The sequence below is a fragment of the Aspergillus lucknowensis genome, assembly GCF_044049455.1.
Source record: "Aspergillus lucknowensis strain CBS 449.75 chromosome Unknown BJX67scaffold_47, whole genome shotgun sequence".
NCBI lineage: Eukaryota > Fungi > Ascomycota > Eurotiomycetes > Eurotiales > Aspergillaceae > Aspergillus > Aspergillus lucknowensis.
Window position 1 is genome coordinate 173,963 of NW_027263591.1, and position 14,551 is coordinate 188,513.

The 14,551-nt window shown below is 51.8% G+C and overlaps 6 protein-coding genes across 6 annotated transcripts; 2 read left to right on the top strand and 4 right to left on the bottom strand.

The window, feature by feature from the left end:
- Positions 1-1,113: 1,113 nt before the first annotated feature.
- BJX67DRAFT_235767 (uncharacterized protein) lies at positions 1,114-1,664 on the bottom strand. Its single transcript, XM_071026008.1, has one exon. It carries the CDS (start codon positions 1,547-1,549, stop codon positions 1,256-1,258), a length of 294 nt encoding a protein of 97 aa, XP_070882813.1. The 5' UTR covers positions 1,550-1,664; the 3' UTR covers positions 1,114-1,255.
- BJX67DRAFT_235771 (bZIP transcription factor) lies at positions 1,665-3,403 on the bottom strand. Its single transcript, XM_071026009.1, has 2 exons — positions 3,030-3,403; positions 1,665-2,343 (listed from the first exon to the last, which is right to left on the bottom strand). Exons 1-2 carry the CDS (start codon positions 3,292-3,294, stop codon positions 1,781-1,783), a joined length of 828 nt encoding a protein of 275 aa, XP_070882814.1. The 5' UTR covers positions 3,295-3,403; the 3' UTR covers positions 1,665-1,780.
- Positions 3,403-4,135, bottom strand: BJX67DRAFT_235764 (uncharacterized protein). The gene has a single exon (XM_071026007.1). The coding sequence runs from the start codon at positions 4,054-4,056 to the stop codon at positions 3,514-3,516; it is 543 nt and encodes a 180-aa protein (XP_070882815.1). The 5' UTR covers positions 4,057-4,135; the 3' UTR covers positions 3,403-3,513.
- Positions 4,136-4,170: 35 nt separating this feature from the next.
- On the top strand, positions 4,171-5,660 carry BJX67DRAFT_362764 (uncharacterized protein). Its single transcript, XM_071030031.1, has one exon. It carries the CDS (start codon positions 4,510-4,512, stop codon positions 5,047-5,049), a length of 540 nt encoding a protein of 179 aa, XP_070882816.1. The 5' UTR covers positions 4,171-4,509; the 3' UTR covers positions 5,050-5,660.
- Positions 5,661-5,912: 252 nt separating this feature from the next.
- On the top strand, positions 5,913-9,398 carry BJX67DRAFT_235842 (transcription factor domain-containing protein). Its single transcript, XM_071026010.1, has 6 exons — positions 5,913-6,208; positions 6,276-6,400; positions 6,487-6,860; positions 6,920-7,592; positions 7,648-8,193; positions 8,246-9,398. The coding sequence occupies exons 1-6, from the start codon at positions 6,080-6,082 to the stop codon at positions 9,237-9,239; spliced, it is 2,841 nt and encodes a 946-aa protein (XP_070882817.1). The 5' UTR covers positions 5,913-6,079; the 3' UTR covers positions 9,240-9,398.
- Positions 9,365-14,392, bottom strand: BJX67DRAFT_235918 (kinetochore-microtubule binding complex subunit SPC105). The gene is made up of 5 exons (XM_071026011.1): positions 14,031-14,392; positions 13,624-13,972; positions 11,003-13,566; positions 10,336-10,957; positions 9,365-10,281 (listed from the first exon to the last, which is right to left on the bottom strand). The coding sequence occupies exons 1-5, from the start codon at positions 14,268-14,270 to the stop codon at positions 9,491-9,493; spliced, it is 4,566 nt and encodes a 1,521-aa protein (XP_070882818.1). The 5' UTR covers positions 14,271-14,392; the 3' UTR covers positions 9,365-9,490.
- Between the last annotated feature and the right edge of the window lie 159 nt (positions 14,393-14,551).

The following is a 14,551-nucleotide window of genomic DNA, read 5'->3' on the forward strand; positions in this document are numbered from 1 at the left end:
CTTTGCAAATACTCGAATCGTGTCAAGACGCGAAGCATCAGATGATAAGGTATTCGTTTCCCTTAAGAGCTATTGTCACCGTGTTGTGTAATAGATTGGATCGGCGCTAGAGGACCACTCGCCGCTTTGTCTGAGGAGAAACACTGCGGTTGGGACCAGTATCAAAGGCGATTAAAGGAGGGATCCTCGACCAAGCACCGGGGGCTTGGGAGTAGACTGTAGATATTATTCAGGGGGTTTGGGGTCACAGGCGTTGGATTCACAGCCGACTAGGCTCACATCTAATCAGTGAATCGGAGTCATAGGGATGGAGAACCGAGTCTCTGGCAGATGCTTACACTAGACATCCTTTTTATGTGTGCTCTTGATAGTGATGAGGGATGTGTATGGTTGCAGATGAGTTCCTAGAGGAAATACTCAAGAGTTAGCCGGTTGACTCAGATGGTTTTAGAATGATGTGCCTTGAGCAATGCGACACCATGTCGGATGTACCTTTGACTGGATGAAACGGGACTTACTCTTGACGGTACGACAAAACGATACCACGGGCACACCAATGGCTGGGTAGAGAAATTCTTTTACTCAATGGAGCAATGGCTTTCTGGGCGGCGTATGCTTCCGTGTTGGGATGCAAGAGAGGCTGGCAATTCGGTAGCAGAGGTATTTTCGTGTCCTTCGAGAGCGTGTAATCAATATCGGAGGTCGAGCTGGCCTGCAAAGGCGATAAAGCTTCTGGCAGTGCGCCTGAGGAAAAGAAATGTAGCCTCTCAGTGTTGCAAGGAGGACAGGAAGACCCATCAGAGGATCGTGCAAAGGATCTTGCCGTTGTCTACAAAGTCTCGGACGGCCAAACGTCACCCACACCGTTGCCTATTTGAGCTGTGCTGCCCGCAGCCTCGAGACCGAGTACGAGTGGCTCTGTGGATCATCACAGTCACAATTACATTTCCATTGTTACACCCACACCCCTGATTATAGTTGTTCCTCTGCAGCAAACACGACTCAACACTTTTTACATCGATATCCCTCATTGTTAGCCTCGATGGCGCAATGGATGACCCAGTCTTGGCGGGCATGAAGGAAAAGTCAAGCCTAACCCCCAGCCGCCGGCCCTGATGAAATGATGGTGACTTCCCGTGATGGTGCAAGAGCCCAGCGCGAGGAAGGCGTTTGCAAGAGTGATGGGTAGGAAGCCCCGTTACAACTGGCTGTTCATGAGCAGGTCAAGTCCAGTAGGCGACTCCGTGCATTGTTGCTAGACCAAAACAAAATGAGATGCAATTCCAACCCAACTCCAAGTAGTAGTATATACCAAGAAAATCAAAGACATGAGCCCAGTTTCGGGCCGCGCCCGAGTGTCATTCCAATTTCCCTCCTCCCTCCATTTCCCTCGCCCACACCTGCAGTAATGACAATGGGCGCAACGAGGTGCAACTCTGGAAGGCCCACACATATTCAACAAAATAAACAATCGATCTGGCACGGCTTCCAGGCCTTCGTAGAAAGACGAGAGATATAACAATATGCGGAGGGCACAGAAAACTAGCATTTCATGACATCGTCAGGTTGTTCCATCCTCGAGATGGCCCATCGCCCGGAAGCAGAGGAACTTCAAGCCAGAAAGTAAGACGAGGGTATCAAACCGATGATCCCATAGGAAAAAATCGCCCCAGTACTCATCAAGGATACTCATAGAGACCGCAAGAGCAGTGGAACAGGCAATAATGACGTTGTAAACCCGAAAGTCGCGAAAATCAAGCAGTAAACTTCATTTTGGCGCTTAGTTGTCGGTCCCCACGCCCTTCTTTTTTGGTTGAATATGTTTTTGCCCGCTTCCAGTCACGGTTGTTTGTTGGTGGTTCATCACTGTGTCTGGTGGGGGGGGCATCCGAGTAGTCGCAGCTTCATGCTTCTCGGTCAAGAGATTCTTGAGCCAGCGGTTCTCCATCTCAAGCTGCGCAACCCGAGCCTCCAGAGTGGCGTTCTTCTCGGTCGTCTCTCGAACGGTGCGTTCAAGCGTCTGCTCACGCTGCTTCTTCTTCATCCGGAATCGGGCACTCGCAGCGGTGTTGCGACGTCGTCGATCCTCTTCCGCAGCCCGGCGAGAATGCTCTTCCTGGCCGAGAGCGGAAGCGATGTGGTCGCCTGAAATCTGGGTGCTGTACTTGTTGTTTCCAATTTGACCATTTGGTGGTGAAATCGAGGACGAGACGTCCGAGGGCGTCATGGCCCCTGGAGCATGTCCAATCTCATCATGACCATATGAGATTGGAGGATAAATAGGATAAGTTGAGTGTGATAGCATGTGGTCGGGGACAGAGTAGTTGATGGTTTTATCGCCGGCTGTTCAGGACAGTGTAAGTAAAACGAAGACGGTAGTGTACGGGGACGGAAGAACGACGACTCGAAAGGATGGTAGGATAAGAAAGAGATAAGGTGAAGGAAAGGAACAATCGTTATCATTAAAAGGACGGATGCAAAAGGGACATTGAAGCCCCGAAGGGATCTGAAGATGAGTATGAACCAGGGTTGAGAAGCTTGGTGAGGGTGCAGCAGTGACAGGCTGCCGACGGTGTCATAAGTGTGATCGATTGCGTGCTCGCATCGTGGGTTTACCAAAGCGGGATATTGGAAAAGACAGCGAAAAAAGGATCCAAAATGAAAAAAAGAAACGAGACAGACAACGGTATTGGTTGGCTCTCGCAGGGCTTGGGGAAATCAATCACGTCCAACAGCGACGCTCTCCTCCATCAAGGACGGAGTTCATGATGTCTGATTTTAGGGGTATCGGGAGGGGAGCATGCAACAGGGGTCCGAAAATCTGGCACAACACCCAGAACCAGAAGCTGCTTCCCCAGAAAAAGGACGCACAGCTTCCGAAGTGCAGGAGATACAACCAGAAAGGGCAACGGCAGGAGCTCTTGCACCATCCAACGTTGAATGAGCAAACAGCGTCAGGGAAACGAACCAGGGAGCATGGAAATGGCGCAAGGAATGCAATCGGCGGCGTCATTCGAGCTCACACTTACCATGATACGGGTATCCTCGCACATCGATCGGGCTGTGTTCGTCCTCGATGCTGTCGTAGGAACTGACAGACAAACCGCCCATGCCCTCGGTTGGGTCGTAAGGCATGTTGAACGTCGAGACGTGAGTCAAGCCAGCGGGATCTGTGTCAAAGCAGTAAGGCCGAGTCTTAGCAAGTGCAGGGTCGTGTCGAGAGAGAAGAAAGTTGAAATTTTCGAGTTTATCGAAGCTCGAGGCAGTCTGACGAGCGATTTGTTCATCTGACATCTTGCCTGCAGGCGGATTTATGAGGGCGCTTTTCTCGTCTCTTTTCGACCTCTCCGCTTTTTTGCGGCCCCCAGTCTTTGCTCTGATTGGAATAAAGCTCTTGGGGGACGGGCTTGATTTTACCAATTGTGCACAGCAAATGCTTGGGTGGCTTGTCTTGGGTGGGAAGGTTCGACGGGGAATCGATGGTGACAGAACCACGCAAATGTCGCCAGCCGATCAGCTGGGGCAGGAACGCAGAAGAATCCTTGGATGATCCAGAAAACTCAAAAGCGTTCGCCGGGGCGGGAATGGGATGATTATTTGGCTGAAAGATATCTGTTCTGATTCCGGACACTCCTCATGCCCATCGCAGAACGCGGGACGAACAGCCACGTAACGCAGGAGACGAGCAGCGGATGGGATACGAAGCTTGGACCAGTCAGGCGAACGTGAACGTGAGAGGCGCAAGGCCAGCAAAGGGACAGTGCCTGAGCAAGAGGAATTGCAACTCTGGAGGCGGGAGCACACGGTGATGGGAGACGCAGCACTGACAGTGATCGTCTCACGCCTTCTCCTGCTAGCTGATGACCTGATAGAATGGAGAAATGTCGTGATCGCTCGCTCTGATTCGTCAGTTCGAAGGTCCGAGGCACAAGAAATTCGGTCGTCTTCTGAAGAGTCGAAGCACGAAGAGAGACTGGCTTCGCTTTGATAAAGGGAAGAAGCCTGCAGATTGGAGTATGGAGCAAACGTCTCCTCAATGCCAGTGAAGATCAACATCGATGAACAGGAGGGATCGCGAAAGGGGCTGTTTCCGTTCTGAGGCACTCCAACAGAACCCCCAGCGATGAAATTACGGTACAGTTGGCGTGACATTGTATTTCCGGACCCTTGCCCGCACTCCCCAAATCCTCCAACACATTCGGGTAATTTTAGTAATATTTGCGTGTTAATACATGAATCCTGCGTCACCGTGACAGCCCAAGACAAGTTGAAGATGAACTTCAAACCCCAACTGCGATCTGGATCTGCCGCCCATTTCCCCATTTCCCAATAACGAATGGTTCAGGGTAAATCCGTCTCGTTTCATTCCTTGGACAAATCACAATTGCGCAAACGCGCGTTGCCCAATTCCAACCTCCAAAGAGCGGCTGACGGTTTCCTGATGTCTTGACGATAACCCTTCTTTTGCTGTGATTTCCCCGCGCCCACACAACGGAGAGTACTTTTGACATGTCTCGATGCTTTGTAAGATCCTTCAACCGATTCAGAGACAGCCGAGACTGGACAGATTCAGGAGTCAGGACAGCCCTTTCCCCGGATCAAAAATCCTGCATAAAAATTGGGCAAGCCGTTTGGTCTGGACAAGGCTTCTATTTTCGACGCTCATCCCCACCTGCGCTGTCGACGTGTCCCATCCCTGTGATGTCAGTTTCGACTTTCGCAATGTGTACAGGACTCTGGAGTCCACTGTCGCTCGTCTGGTCCCCATTGTTCCCCCTTCTCTGCGGTATCAATCTTGGTGTCTTGGTGTCGTCATATGATAAGAAAAGATGGAAATCTCTCGGGCACTCGTCCGGATTTACCACCAGAAGACTCCACGGATCAATCCGGGTACTTCGATCACCGCTTCGTGGGGAGCAGAGCCCTCCAGGCTTGCCCAGTAGCAGCCACTCAAAGCTTCTGCAGACTCGCGAAGAAAGAGGTCCAAGTTCAGGATACGATGCTCTCGAGGATCACTCGGAACAACCGGCTGAAGACCAGAGACCCTAGAGAAAACGAGAATTTGAGTGGGAAGCCGTGGACATTCGAATGATATCTATATATATATTTCCTTTTATGTAAATCAACACGCCTGAGTTGGACCACGGGAGGTCGCTCGGGCGTGTTTCTCCTCGATATCCATGCGGGCATCTCGAGCGGGGGTTTCATGCACGAGCTTCAAGGACCCTGAGGGAGCCCAGAATACCGATCGTTCCCCGCAAAGCACAAATGTGGCGCGAGCTTATCGCCAGCGCCAGGCCAAACAAGCGGTCTTCTCGCCTCGCCTTGTCCCGGGCAATCAACCATCAAGAACATTAGAGACTGGGTTGGCCCAGAAACCAGATCCTGCGGTTTGTCTCCCTATCTCTTGGCGTGGAGGAGCCTGGGGCCAATTCCTCGACGCGGTCTCCACCACAAGACTCTCTTGACGTTCAAGATGGAGGCTGAATGAGATGCTGCCCCAGATCGGCCTCTGGCCCTGGCTCCCTGGTGATTCGGAGAATTCTCCCCGTCCTCTATGGAGGCCCCCGAGACCGCAGGACGGAGCCGCTGGATGCCGACTTCCGAGTGTGGTTTGAGGAGGCGGGATTACTAATCGCATATCATCTCCGCCACAAACTTGCTCAGTCCAGATCTTTCTTTGTCCCGGTCCGCCCGGACGAGACCGCCGTTGTTCGAATCTTGCTCTGTTCTTCCAGGCTGTGACTTACCTGTGTTCCTCGCTCCTGCGCTCTTCCGCTACAAGTGGTTCTTTCCCTGGGTGCAAACTGAGAAGACGATCGATTTCGGTGGCGCAGCCTTCTGGCGGAGGCCTCGATTATCACTGGCACTTGCCGGATGCCTCGGGTGGCTGTCTCGAGCCGTCTTGGGAGCTTGACATTTTGTTTAACCCATCGTACGAAGCCCACGGCAACCACTTTTGGTCGATCAAGCTTGACTACGTACTGAATATCCCGGCGAGTTACCAAAGGGCGCCAGGCGCGCGGGCCGAGACCACTTATGATACCGCAAGCCTCCCCACAGTCTCGGACCTGGAGCTATGCAGCACTCGGCACCGAGTACTAGAGTAATGACTGCTCGACGGACGCGGGACCACCGACCCGCCATACAAGAGAATGCAAGATTGGGCACTGGCCCTGATTCTAAAATCCGACGACGCAAAGCGTTTGTAAGCAGACCTCCTTACTTGCTCCGCAAAAGCACCTTAGTAAAGCTTGTCTTAGCAGGCATGCGAGATGTGTTACAAGAGGAAGATGAAGTGTGAGTTTGAGGGATCTAGCAAAGCCTGTATACAGTGTTTGCGCCGTAATCTGAAGTGCAAAACTCTCTCGGGAAAGGGGAAGAGAGACAACAATACAAGGTATTGAACGCCGGAAAGTTATTCCACGTCATGCTTTCACGTCTCGTATGAATGTTCACTGAGGACGTGGGCTAATTATGAACTAGGTCGCTCTATGCGAGGACTCTAGAGGAGCGCCTGAGGAGAACCGAGTCTCTCCTTCGGTCTGCCGGTGTCGTGGTTGAGCATACAGATCTGGGTACGATGAGCGACATCTCGGATGGCTCTTGCGAAGATGACAGTGCTATGGAAGATGAGGATGATACCGTCCTGACTCATCCTGATGGGTCTACGGGAGGTAAGACCGAGGATTTTAAACACTCTATTGATGGTGTTCCTGCCGAGCGAATGTCACCGACGCGCGGCGTCACAAGTAAATCAACTCGTTCAAACCCCCAACCTAACTCGCTTGAGCGCAGCCGCTCCAACGCTAGGAAAAGCGGGCCACCAGTGTATAAACCTGACAAGGGGTGCTATCTTGGTATGTCTGTTGCGGACCCTTCACCCTGTCCAAGGCATTGTTGTTGACCTTTGATTTAGGACGATCCACACCCCTTTCGATATTGAGCCGAGAAGGACTCGAGTGGATAAAAAGCAGGTCTGGCGAGGAAAGTTCCCTCAGTTCCCTGCTATCGGGATCAAGATTCGACAGCCCATGGGCGTATTGGCGACCTGACGTCTTCTACGACTTGTTCTCCTCGAGGGTGTTTAAACCCTTGCCACCAAGGGCTGAAGTATTTTCTCTGCTCGGGGACTATTTCCGAACTGTGAATCTCATCTTCCCTTTGTATCATGAAGCGACCTTCATGCAACTAGTTGAATGGCAGTACACCCAGCAGACCTGCGACGATGCTGCCCGCTGGGCCGGTATCAACATTATTCTCGCTTTGGCCTATGAATACCGCTTCTCAAACAGCCAAAAGTCAGAAAAGGATAGGGAGAAGGCATGGCTTTATTATAAGAATGCCCTCTCCGTCTTTCCCGAGCTGGTACTACGGCGAACGGATCTACTAAGTGTGCAGGCCCTCTTGGGCATGGCACTATTCCTGCGAGGAAATTCTGGCTCTCAGTCGACGGTGCCTATCGTAACTGCAGCGATACGATCGTCCCACCGAATGGGTCTTCATCGCGATATTCCCCGGCCTTACCTTTCACAGATAGAACAAGAACAGAGGAGAAATGTATTCTGGATTGCCTACATTCTTGACCAGAGGTAAGATGGCCCCTTTTCTAACGAAGTCTAAGATTAATTTTCCTTTTTTGTATAGCATAGCTATCCGACTGGGAAGCGCACCAACGCAGCATTTTGACGATTTCGATGTCCAAATTCCGTCTGACGAAACGACGGCGGGCCTTATGATGGCCGACAACAAAGCTTTTTTTCCACGGGTCTGTCGCCTCGCGGTGATCAGAAGTCAGATCTATCGACAATTCTACTCAGCGAGGGCTCTTGAGGATAAACCCACTGCCGAAATCTGTGAAATGATCCACAAGTTGCATGCCGAGCTCGAGAGTTGGAAGAACGGCAGTCGATTCGACATTTTATTCAGACATAGGGGTACCGGGGAAGATTTTCTTTCGGGATTGGCTTCCGCCGGCCTATTCCTCTTGTATTACAACTCCTTGATCATGATTCACCGTCTACCAATGTTGGTCAACTTTGTATACCAGACGCGTCCTGATAGCATACCAGAGATCGACATTCGCCTCATCTTAAATCAATGCTCCACTTCAGCAGCCGTCTGTGTCCAAGCTGCCCGGGATAGCTTGAGGCTCGTTAATAACCTCCCCTGGGGCGATGTCGCATGGATATCGTGAGATTGACTACCCATTTCGCACCACGCCGCTCAGCTAATGCTGGTCCAGGTCCCTGTTATACTTCGTATTTCTGGCAGTAATGATGATATTCGCCAATATCCTCCGCAATAGCCAGCAGCCAACCGCTAAAGACGACCTCCAGTCTCTCAACATGGCCGCCACATTCTTCGCCACTCTCGTTCCCGGCGACGGACCGTGCAACTACGCGAGATTTATGACCCGCATGAGCACAACCTTCGAGCACATTGCTCGCACTGTTCTCGAACGAGATCAGAAGATACTACGACTAAGCGCAGACAGGAAAAGAGGACCATCCAAGTCATCGCGAACAGCACACAACACACGTCCAGACTCACACTCCGAACCGCAGTCCCAATCCACCACCCGATCTAACCACTCCGCATCCACAGACATCCACATCCCCAACCTCGACGGCCTACCACCCATAAACGCATGCGGCTACGTCGTCCGCGAAAGCCCCACCACCGCCCCGAGCCCCAACGAGACCATCACACCCCAAAACAACCCCACAACCCCCTCCAATTCCATCCAAGAAAGCCGACAACACTCAAACTTCCCCAACGTAGCCCAATTCCAACCACAAGCACAAGCACAGCAACAACGACCTTACACAACGGAAAACATAAACATGGCCTTCGCGCTTCCGGCCCTCGACGAATCAAACTTTACCTTCACGCAGCCGGACCTATGGCAGATCCCGCTAACTGCAGACTGGGAATTTGGATTCGGAGGCCAGTTCTTGGGAAGCGTATTTGGCAATCCCGGCGCGGGGAATGAGGATGGGAACTGTGGCGACGGCCACGGACTAGATTATCTATTCCAGGGTACTAATTGTCCTGAGTCGGCTCCGACGGCTACTACTATACCTGGGTCTTCAATCTCGATGATGAGTGGTACAGGGGCAGAGTGCTACGGATGTCCGAATGGGAGTGCAGGTACCGGTAACGGCGTTCAAGGAACGACGGCTCCTCCGAACCCGACAAAAATGTGGATGGATGGGCATTATGGCGGTCCTTACTAGCGAGTGGGGTGGTGTGGCCTCCCCCATCACTGAGGCATTCAGGAGACAAAATACTACGATATGGCTCGCAATATCAAGTACATTTCGGAAATTATCCGTTGCATTCATATAACGTATAAATTCAAATGATGGTATCGATGTTGCAGACGATAAGTGCAAGATAACCTTCAGAACGTGACTGACTAGAAACCAAACTCCCGCTCAACCATTGCGAAGAGGAATCAATGAAGAGATGAATAACAAGTATTCAGTTAAAACACCTTGCCGGAGAGAGTCTGGACAGCCTTACTCCAGATGCCATTACCGAACGCGAGTCCATGCCCTTTCAGCTGTTTCTTAAGAATATTCCGCATCTCATTCTCAGATGGACCTGTACCGTTGTTGATCCCAAAACCGTAGACTTTACTCGCCAGCACTTCAGTCTGAATGTCCAGGGTGCCGATTTGATTCTCCTGGTTTCCCCCCAAGATGCGTGTCGTCACGGCAAAGTCCACGTCAATTCTACTTTTCCTCGTGGTTTGATGAGACTTCGCTGCGGTAGAGTTGGATGTGGAAGGGGGCAAGGCTCCGAGGAGAGTGCATCTAGCCCTGAGCGAGGGGTTTTCTTGACCTTCTGAGAGTCGGAGCTTGGTTACGCCGTGGAACCCCAGCATGCGCGCTTCTTCTTCCAGACTGGATGCGAGATCCCAAGCCCGCGACACGAAGTGCAGAAGCTGCTTCGGGGTGACTTTTGGCTGCTCAATCCTGGCGACCTGGTTCTGCAGAGACTTCAGAATGAGTAAAGCAATAGGCGATAGCGGAGGTGTCCGGTCGGTTGATTTCGCGTCATTTTCGGGAGAGTAGCTTAATCCAACCGGTGTATCAGTTTTTGTACTAGGTGAAGCACCTTTGCTGCCGCTTTCAACGTAAAAGGATCCAGGATGGAATTTCAGGTGCAGCTGATGACGGTAAACCATAGTCACCACTGGACCCGCATCTAATTCTGAGGAAGATGCGGAACTGATTGACCATCCAGTTTGTTGCTCGATGCGATGGACGGAGTCTGTTGACATCATTAGCAATACATTTGGGAGGTGAATATAAAACGAGGACATACCTTTCAATTCGCGGATCTCCCTGGCGCTCCATCCACGACATTCTTCTTTGACACGCTCTGCTTCCTGAATCTGAGCGAGGAATTCAGTTTTCAGCTCCACTCCTGCGTCGATAGTGTCCGTCTTTTCTTGAACCTCATCCTGCAGTCCCTTAAGCATTTTCTTCTTTGATCCGATCTCATCTTCTAGGCTAGCAAGTTTGTTTCGCGCACGCTGCAGTTCATCCTGGTCACAATTCTCGAGCTCGTCCGCCAACTGTTGCAACTTCGTAGCTTCTTCCTTGAGAAAGGAGTGCTTCGTGACAAGGTCAGGCACAGCGTCGTTCAGAAGAGCCTCATATTTTGACAGCAAAATATCATCACCCTTCATTTCCTCCATGTGTCGATCCAGGCCCTCCTTCAGACCTTCAAGAAGCTTCATGCGCCACTCATACCAAGTAGCTTTGCTCAGCAGCCTCGTGTGGGTCTTGACGTTTCGGAACTGGTTGTCCATCAAAAGACGAATATCAGGCGCTGAACTCATATATTCTCTGAATAGAGGGGGGTTGTCGGCATATGTTTCTGACTCGATAGATCGGATGATTTGTCTACCCTCAGAGATATACGACTTCAACTCTCGACAGGACTACAAAGGGTTAGTGAAGGACGCAAACTGGAACTTGACACTTACATGCTGATACAACTCCAGCATCGGTACGGTACAGAAGCCCGCAGCAACACAGTCCTCGAAGTTGGAAGCACTAGCTCTCGTATCGCCATCCAGAGACAGCCTCGCTGCTCTTTTGCTAATACTATCCGGCGCAGTAGTATGTCGCCGTTTAGTGGTGGTAAGTTCCATGAAGTGAATGTTTGTCATGTTCAGGAAGTCTTGGAGCTGTATAGGCTCCAATTCTGGCCCAGCACTTTCGACCGCACCGGCTTCGTCTCCCTCGTTATTAGTTTCAGGTGAACGATCGGGACGGTCGACTACATTTGGTGCAGAATCTGGGGATACAAGCATGGTCTTCGACCCCCGCGCGGGTGTTGTGCCAGTCTTGGAAGGAGACAGACCGAACGCTTTGCGAGCCGGCGAATGTCTTGCGCGACCAACTGTTTGTTCTTTCGTCGGAGGGGGCGGCAGCTTGACACCTTTCACCGGGCTCATATCTTCACGACGCCTTAGTCGTTTAGGTGAGTTTTCGTCTTCGTCCAGCTCCACAGGGCGTTTACCCAGCAGTCCTCGGGCAGCGCCGACATGTAGGCTCTTGCGACCACGGACCTTATTCTTCCTCGGTGTGAGACTCGAGATCATATCTCTCAAGCTTGCAGTAGGGTCTCTATCATTTTGTGCTGGCCGAATATGGCCATCTTCCCGGCTTTCTTCTTCCTCGCGTTCTCGGTCAACCTCTTCTTGGAGTTTGACTGGGTCCTCAAAGCGCACCCCTTGCGGCATCTTGTCCTGGGGAACAAATTCTCCGGCCTCTTCGCCAATAGAACGGCGTTTGTCAAGCATAGCCGCAACCTTTGGAGATCCAAGTCCTTCCTTATCGATCCCAAGCCCGGAGGATCGCCTCTTCCCAGGAGGCCGTAGTACAAATAGAGGGGCTGATTCTCCTGCCGCGTTGTGACCAAAGAGGCTTTTGCGGGGTGACCTCCGTTGGCTGTCCGAAGCCTGAAGTTCGGGTTGGAAAAGTTTCTGAGGTGAGGCGCCGCGAATACCACGCTTTCTAGAAGATGGGCCCGATGTAGGGGTAGACGGAAGGTTTGTTTGGGCCGAGTGTTTGGAGAGAACTGAGGGATCTTTGGCCGGTGATACCTGCGGCGTCATCGACGTCGGTGTTGTGGGAGTTGCATGGCTTAGGCTCTGCCTCGTACGTCTGGGTCCGACACTGGCAAGGCTAGGGCTGCCGTTCTCTGAGGCCACAGCGGCAACGTGGAAAGGGGCCGGCGATTTGATCGGGGATGCTCTGACTGTCTCTTGAAAGGGGGAGCTTCCCATCTGCGAGTCTGTATCGGGACGCATCTCCTTGTCTGGGCTCATTTGTTGCGGTGACAATATCTTGCCCACGGGGGCCGTGAAATCCATGCCTGCAGTATGGTCCTCGTCCGCGGGCTCGGTTTGTTCCTGGATTGGCGTCAGAATGCTACCAATCGCCCCCGTAATCTCCATATCAACCCCTTCTTCCATATCACCCTCTACATCATCCCACTCAGAATAATTCCGTGCTTGACCTAGCGATCCATTGTTCCCGTTAACACTCTGGGCGGTCTTGTTGCTATCCAGAACCCCCCCAACAACTGAGGTGAATTCCATCGTCATCTCCTCGTCGTTGTCCAGAGTGCTATCAACTCCAATAGACTTTGCAGGGGACACTGATTGGGCGATTCCTCCCACCACATTTGTGAGCTCCATAGTCTGCTCCTCGTAGTTTGTTTCCTCTCCACTCGACTTGCGGCGACCCACACTTTGGCGACTGTTGGGAATAATGCCCCCGATAGCATTCGTCACGTCCATGCTGAGATCTTCATCCCCGTTGCCACTTATCGCCTCCGGCATACGCGAGTGCTTAGAAGGGTCAACATTTTCCTGGTCATGTCGCGCACTGAGATCTTCCCAATCAAAACTTTGCCTTTGGCCCTTCTTGATCCAAGGCTGGAATGCACCGGTAATCTCCTGATCAGCAATCTCCATCGATACTTCTTCATCATCCTCGCCATCGATACTCCTCATCCTGGCCTCTCGCAACGCTTCATTCAGACGCCTAGTACCGGTAGTAGATTCGAATCCATCGGTTTGTGCGGTCAAGTTGGAGTGGGAAGTCATGTCATCCATGCTCACCGCAGTGCTGTCGCCATCAAATCCAGAGACAGAGGAATCATCTTCTTCATCGTCCCTAACATTCGAACGCAGTCCCATATCCTCGCTAGCTTCACTCCCACTGAATGGGCTGGAGAACATATCTTGGGATGACCCGACACTATCATGGGCCTGAGTTACGGGGCGATTCCTCAGTTGCTCTAAGTTTGGATATTGGACAGGTGAAAAGGCAATGTCAGACTCTGCGTCGACGTCGGGCGAGCTTGGAGGCTCACTCTGTTTGGGTGTCTCTGCCGACTCCTGGTTTTCGGTACCGGCCATCGAAGATGCGCGTCGAGTAGAGTTGGACGCGGATGAAGCCGTTGAATCATCGGGTATTTCCACTACATTCCAAGTATGTAAAGTTGCCTCAGGAGCGAAAGATACACGGCGGTTGGCTATCGTAAACAATAAGCGCTGTCACAAACAATTAGCGTGGATAAGTAGAGACGTACCCATTGACTTCCGGCGTGCTTCTCTCTGTTGCATAATAGCCTTTCTTTCTCTCTCACGCCTTTCTTTTTCTTCCTGTTCCCTAGCAGCAGCCATTTCATCGCGGATGGTCGAAGCATTGAATGTGTCGAACGGGTTGGTTTGATCGTCCGGGTTAGAGGCGGGTACTCGTGTGGGCGTTTCAAAATCAATCAGAACCCCTTCCTGGGCGGTGTCGTTGCTTTCCTCTGTTTTCTTTGCTCCACGAGCCGGGGTTTTCTTGCGCGTTTCTTCGAAGGTAGGAATGTTCCGTACGGGGGAAACGGGGACCGTCGGTTTGAGGATCGACTTTAGCGGGAGAACCGCGACTGACTATGCAACAGCTTCTTTAGCGTGAAGGTGATGAAGAGGTATTGGATGAACTAGTCACCTTGCGTCGGTTTCCGTTCGAGTCTTGAAGCGCATCCAAACCACCTGGCCCCAAGCTCTTACTCCGAGACTTCTTTTCCTTTCCAGAGGCTGTGTCCCGGCCAATTAATGGTCTAACAGCACTAACATCTGTTGTCGCATTCTCCTTGTCGGTCCCAGGCGTCAGTCTCGATCTTGGGACATGGGCGATGGACCGACGGGATCGTGGCCGGGAGGACCCCGAGTCACCTCTGGACGCCATGGGAGATTGTGACACTCATAGACTAAATCTATGTAACGAGTCTTCCCACCAGTGCCCAGCACGTCGAAAATTTTGAGGATGTCCGGGTGACAGATGATAATTGTACCATCGACACTCCTGTCCTCCATCCTCCAAGAAGCGCGTCGCCCCGGCCGATAGTCATGTGATCTTAAATTGTAAACAAACACCTGCTGACATAACAGCCCTAGCCGATCGGCACAGACTCCCAAAACAGGACTAGCGCAGCTATCGCACAACTCCCACACTCCCATCGCGAATTT

Coding starts and splice junctions, on each gene's coding strand:
- BJX67DRAFT_235767 (XM_071026008.1), bottom strand. CDS start 1,549: ATGCTAGTTTTCTGTGCCCTCCGCATATTGTTATATCTCTCGTCTTTC.
- BJX67DRAFT_235771 (XM_071026009.1), bottom strand. CDS start 3,294: ATGTCAGATGAACAAATCGCTCGTCAGACTGCCTCGAGCTTCGATAAA. Junction 2,344..3,029: donor GCGAGGATACCCGTATCATG/GTAAGTGTGAGC, acceptor TGTCCTGAACAG/CCGGCGATAAAACCATCAAC.
- BJX67DRAFT_235764 (XM_071026007.1), bottom strand. CDS start 4,056: ATGTTGATCTTCACTGGCATTGAGGAGACGTTTGCTCCATACTCCAAT.
- BJX67DRAFT_362764 (XM_071030031.1), top strand. CDS start 4,510: ATGTCTCGATGCTTTGTAAGATCCTTCAACCGATTCAGAGACAGCCGA.
- BJX67DRAFT_235842 (XM_071026010.1), top strand. CDS start 6,080: ATGCAGCACTCGGCACCGAGTACTAGAGTAATGACTGCTCGACGGACG. Junction 6,861..6,919: donor TGACAAGGGGTGCTATCTTG/GTATGTCTGTTG, acceptor CCTTTGATTTAG/GACGATCCACACCCCTTTCG. Junction 8,194..8,245: donor GGCGATGTCGCATGGATATC/GTGAGATTGACT, acceptor ATGCTGGTCCAG/GTCCCTGTTATACTTCGTAT.
- BJX67DRAFT_235918 (XM_071026011.1), bottom strand. CDS start 14,270: ATGGCGTCCAGAGGTGACTCGGGGTCCTCCCGGCCACGATCCCGTCGG. Junction 13,973..14,030: donor CGAACGGAAACCGACGCAAG/GTGACTAGTTCA, acceptor GCTGTTGCATAG/TCAGTCGCGGTTCTCCCGCT. Junction 10,282..10,335: donor GGAGATCCGCGAATTGAAAG/GTATGTCCTCGT, acceptor TGATGTCAACAG/ACTCCGTCCATCGCATCGAG.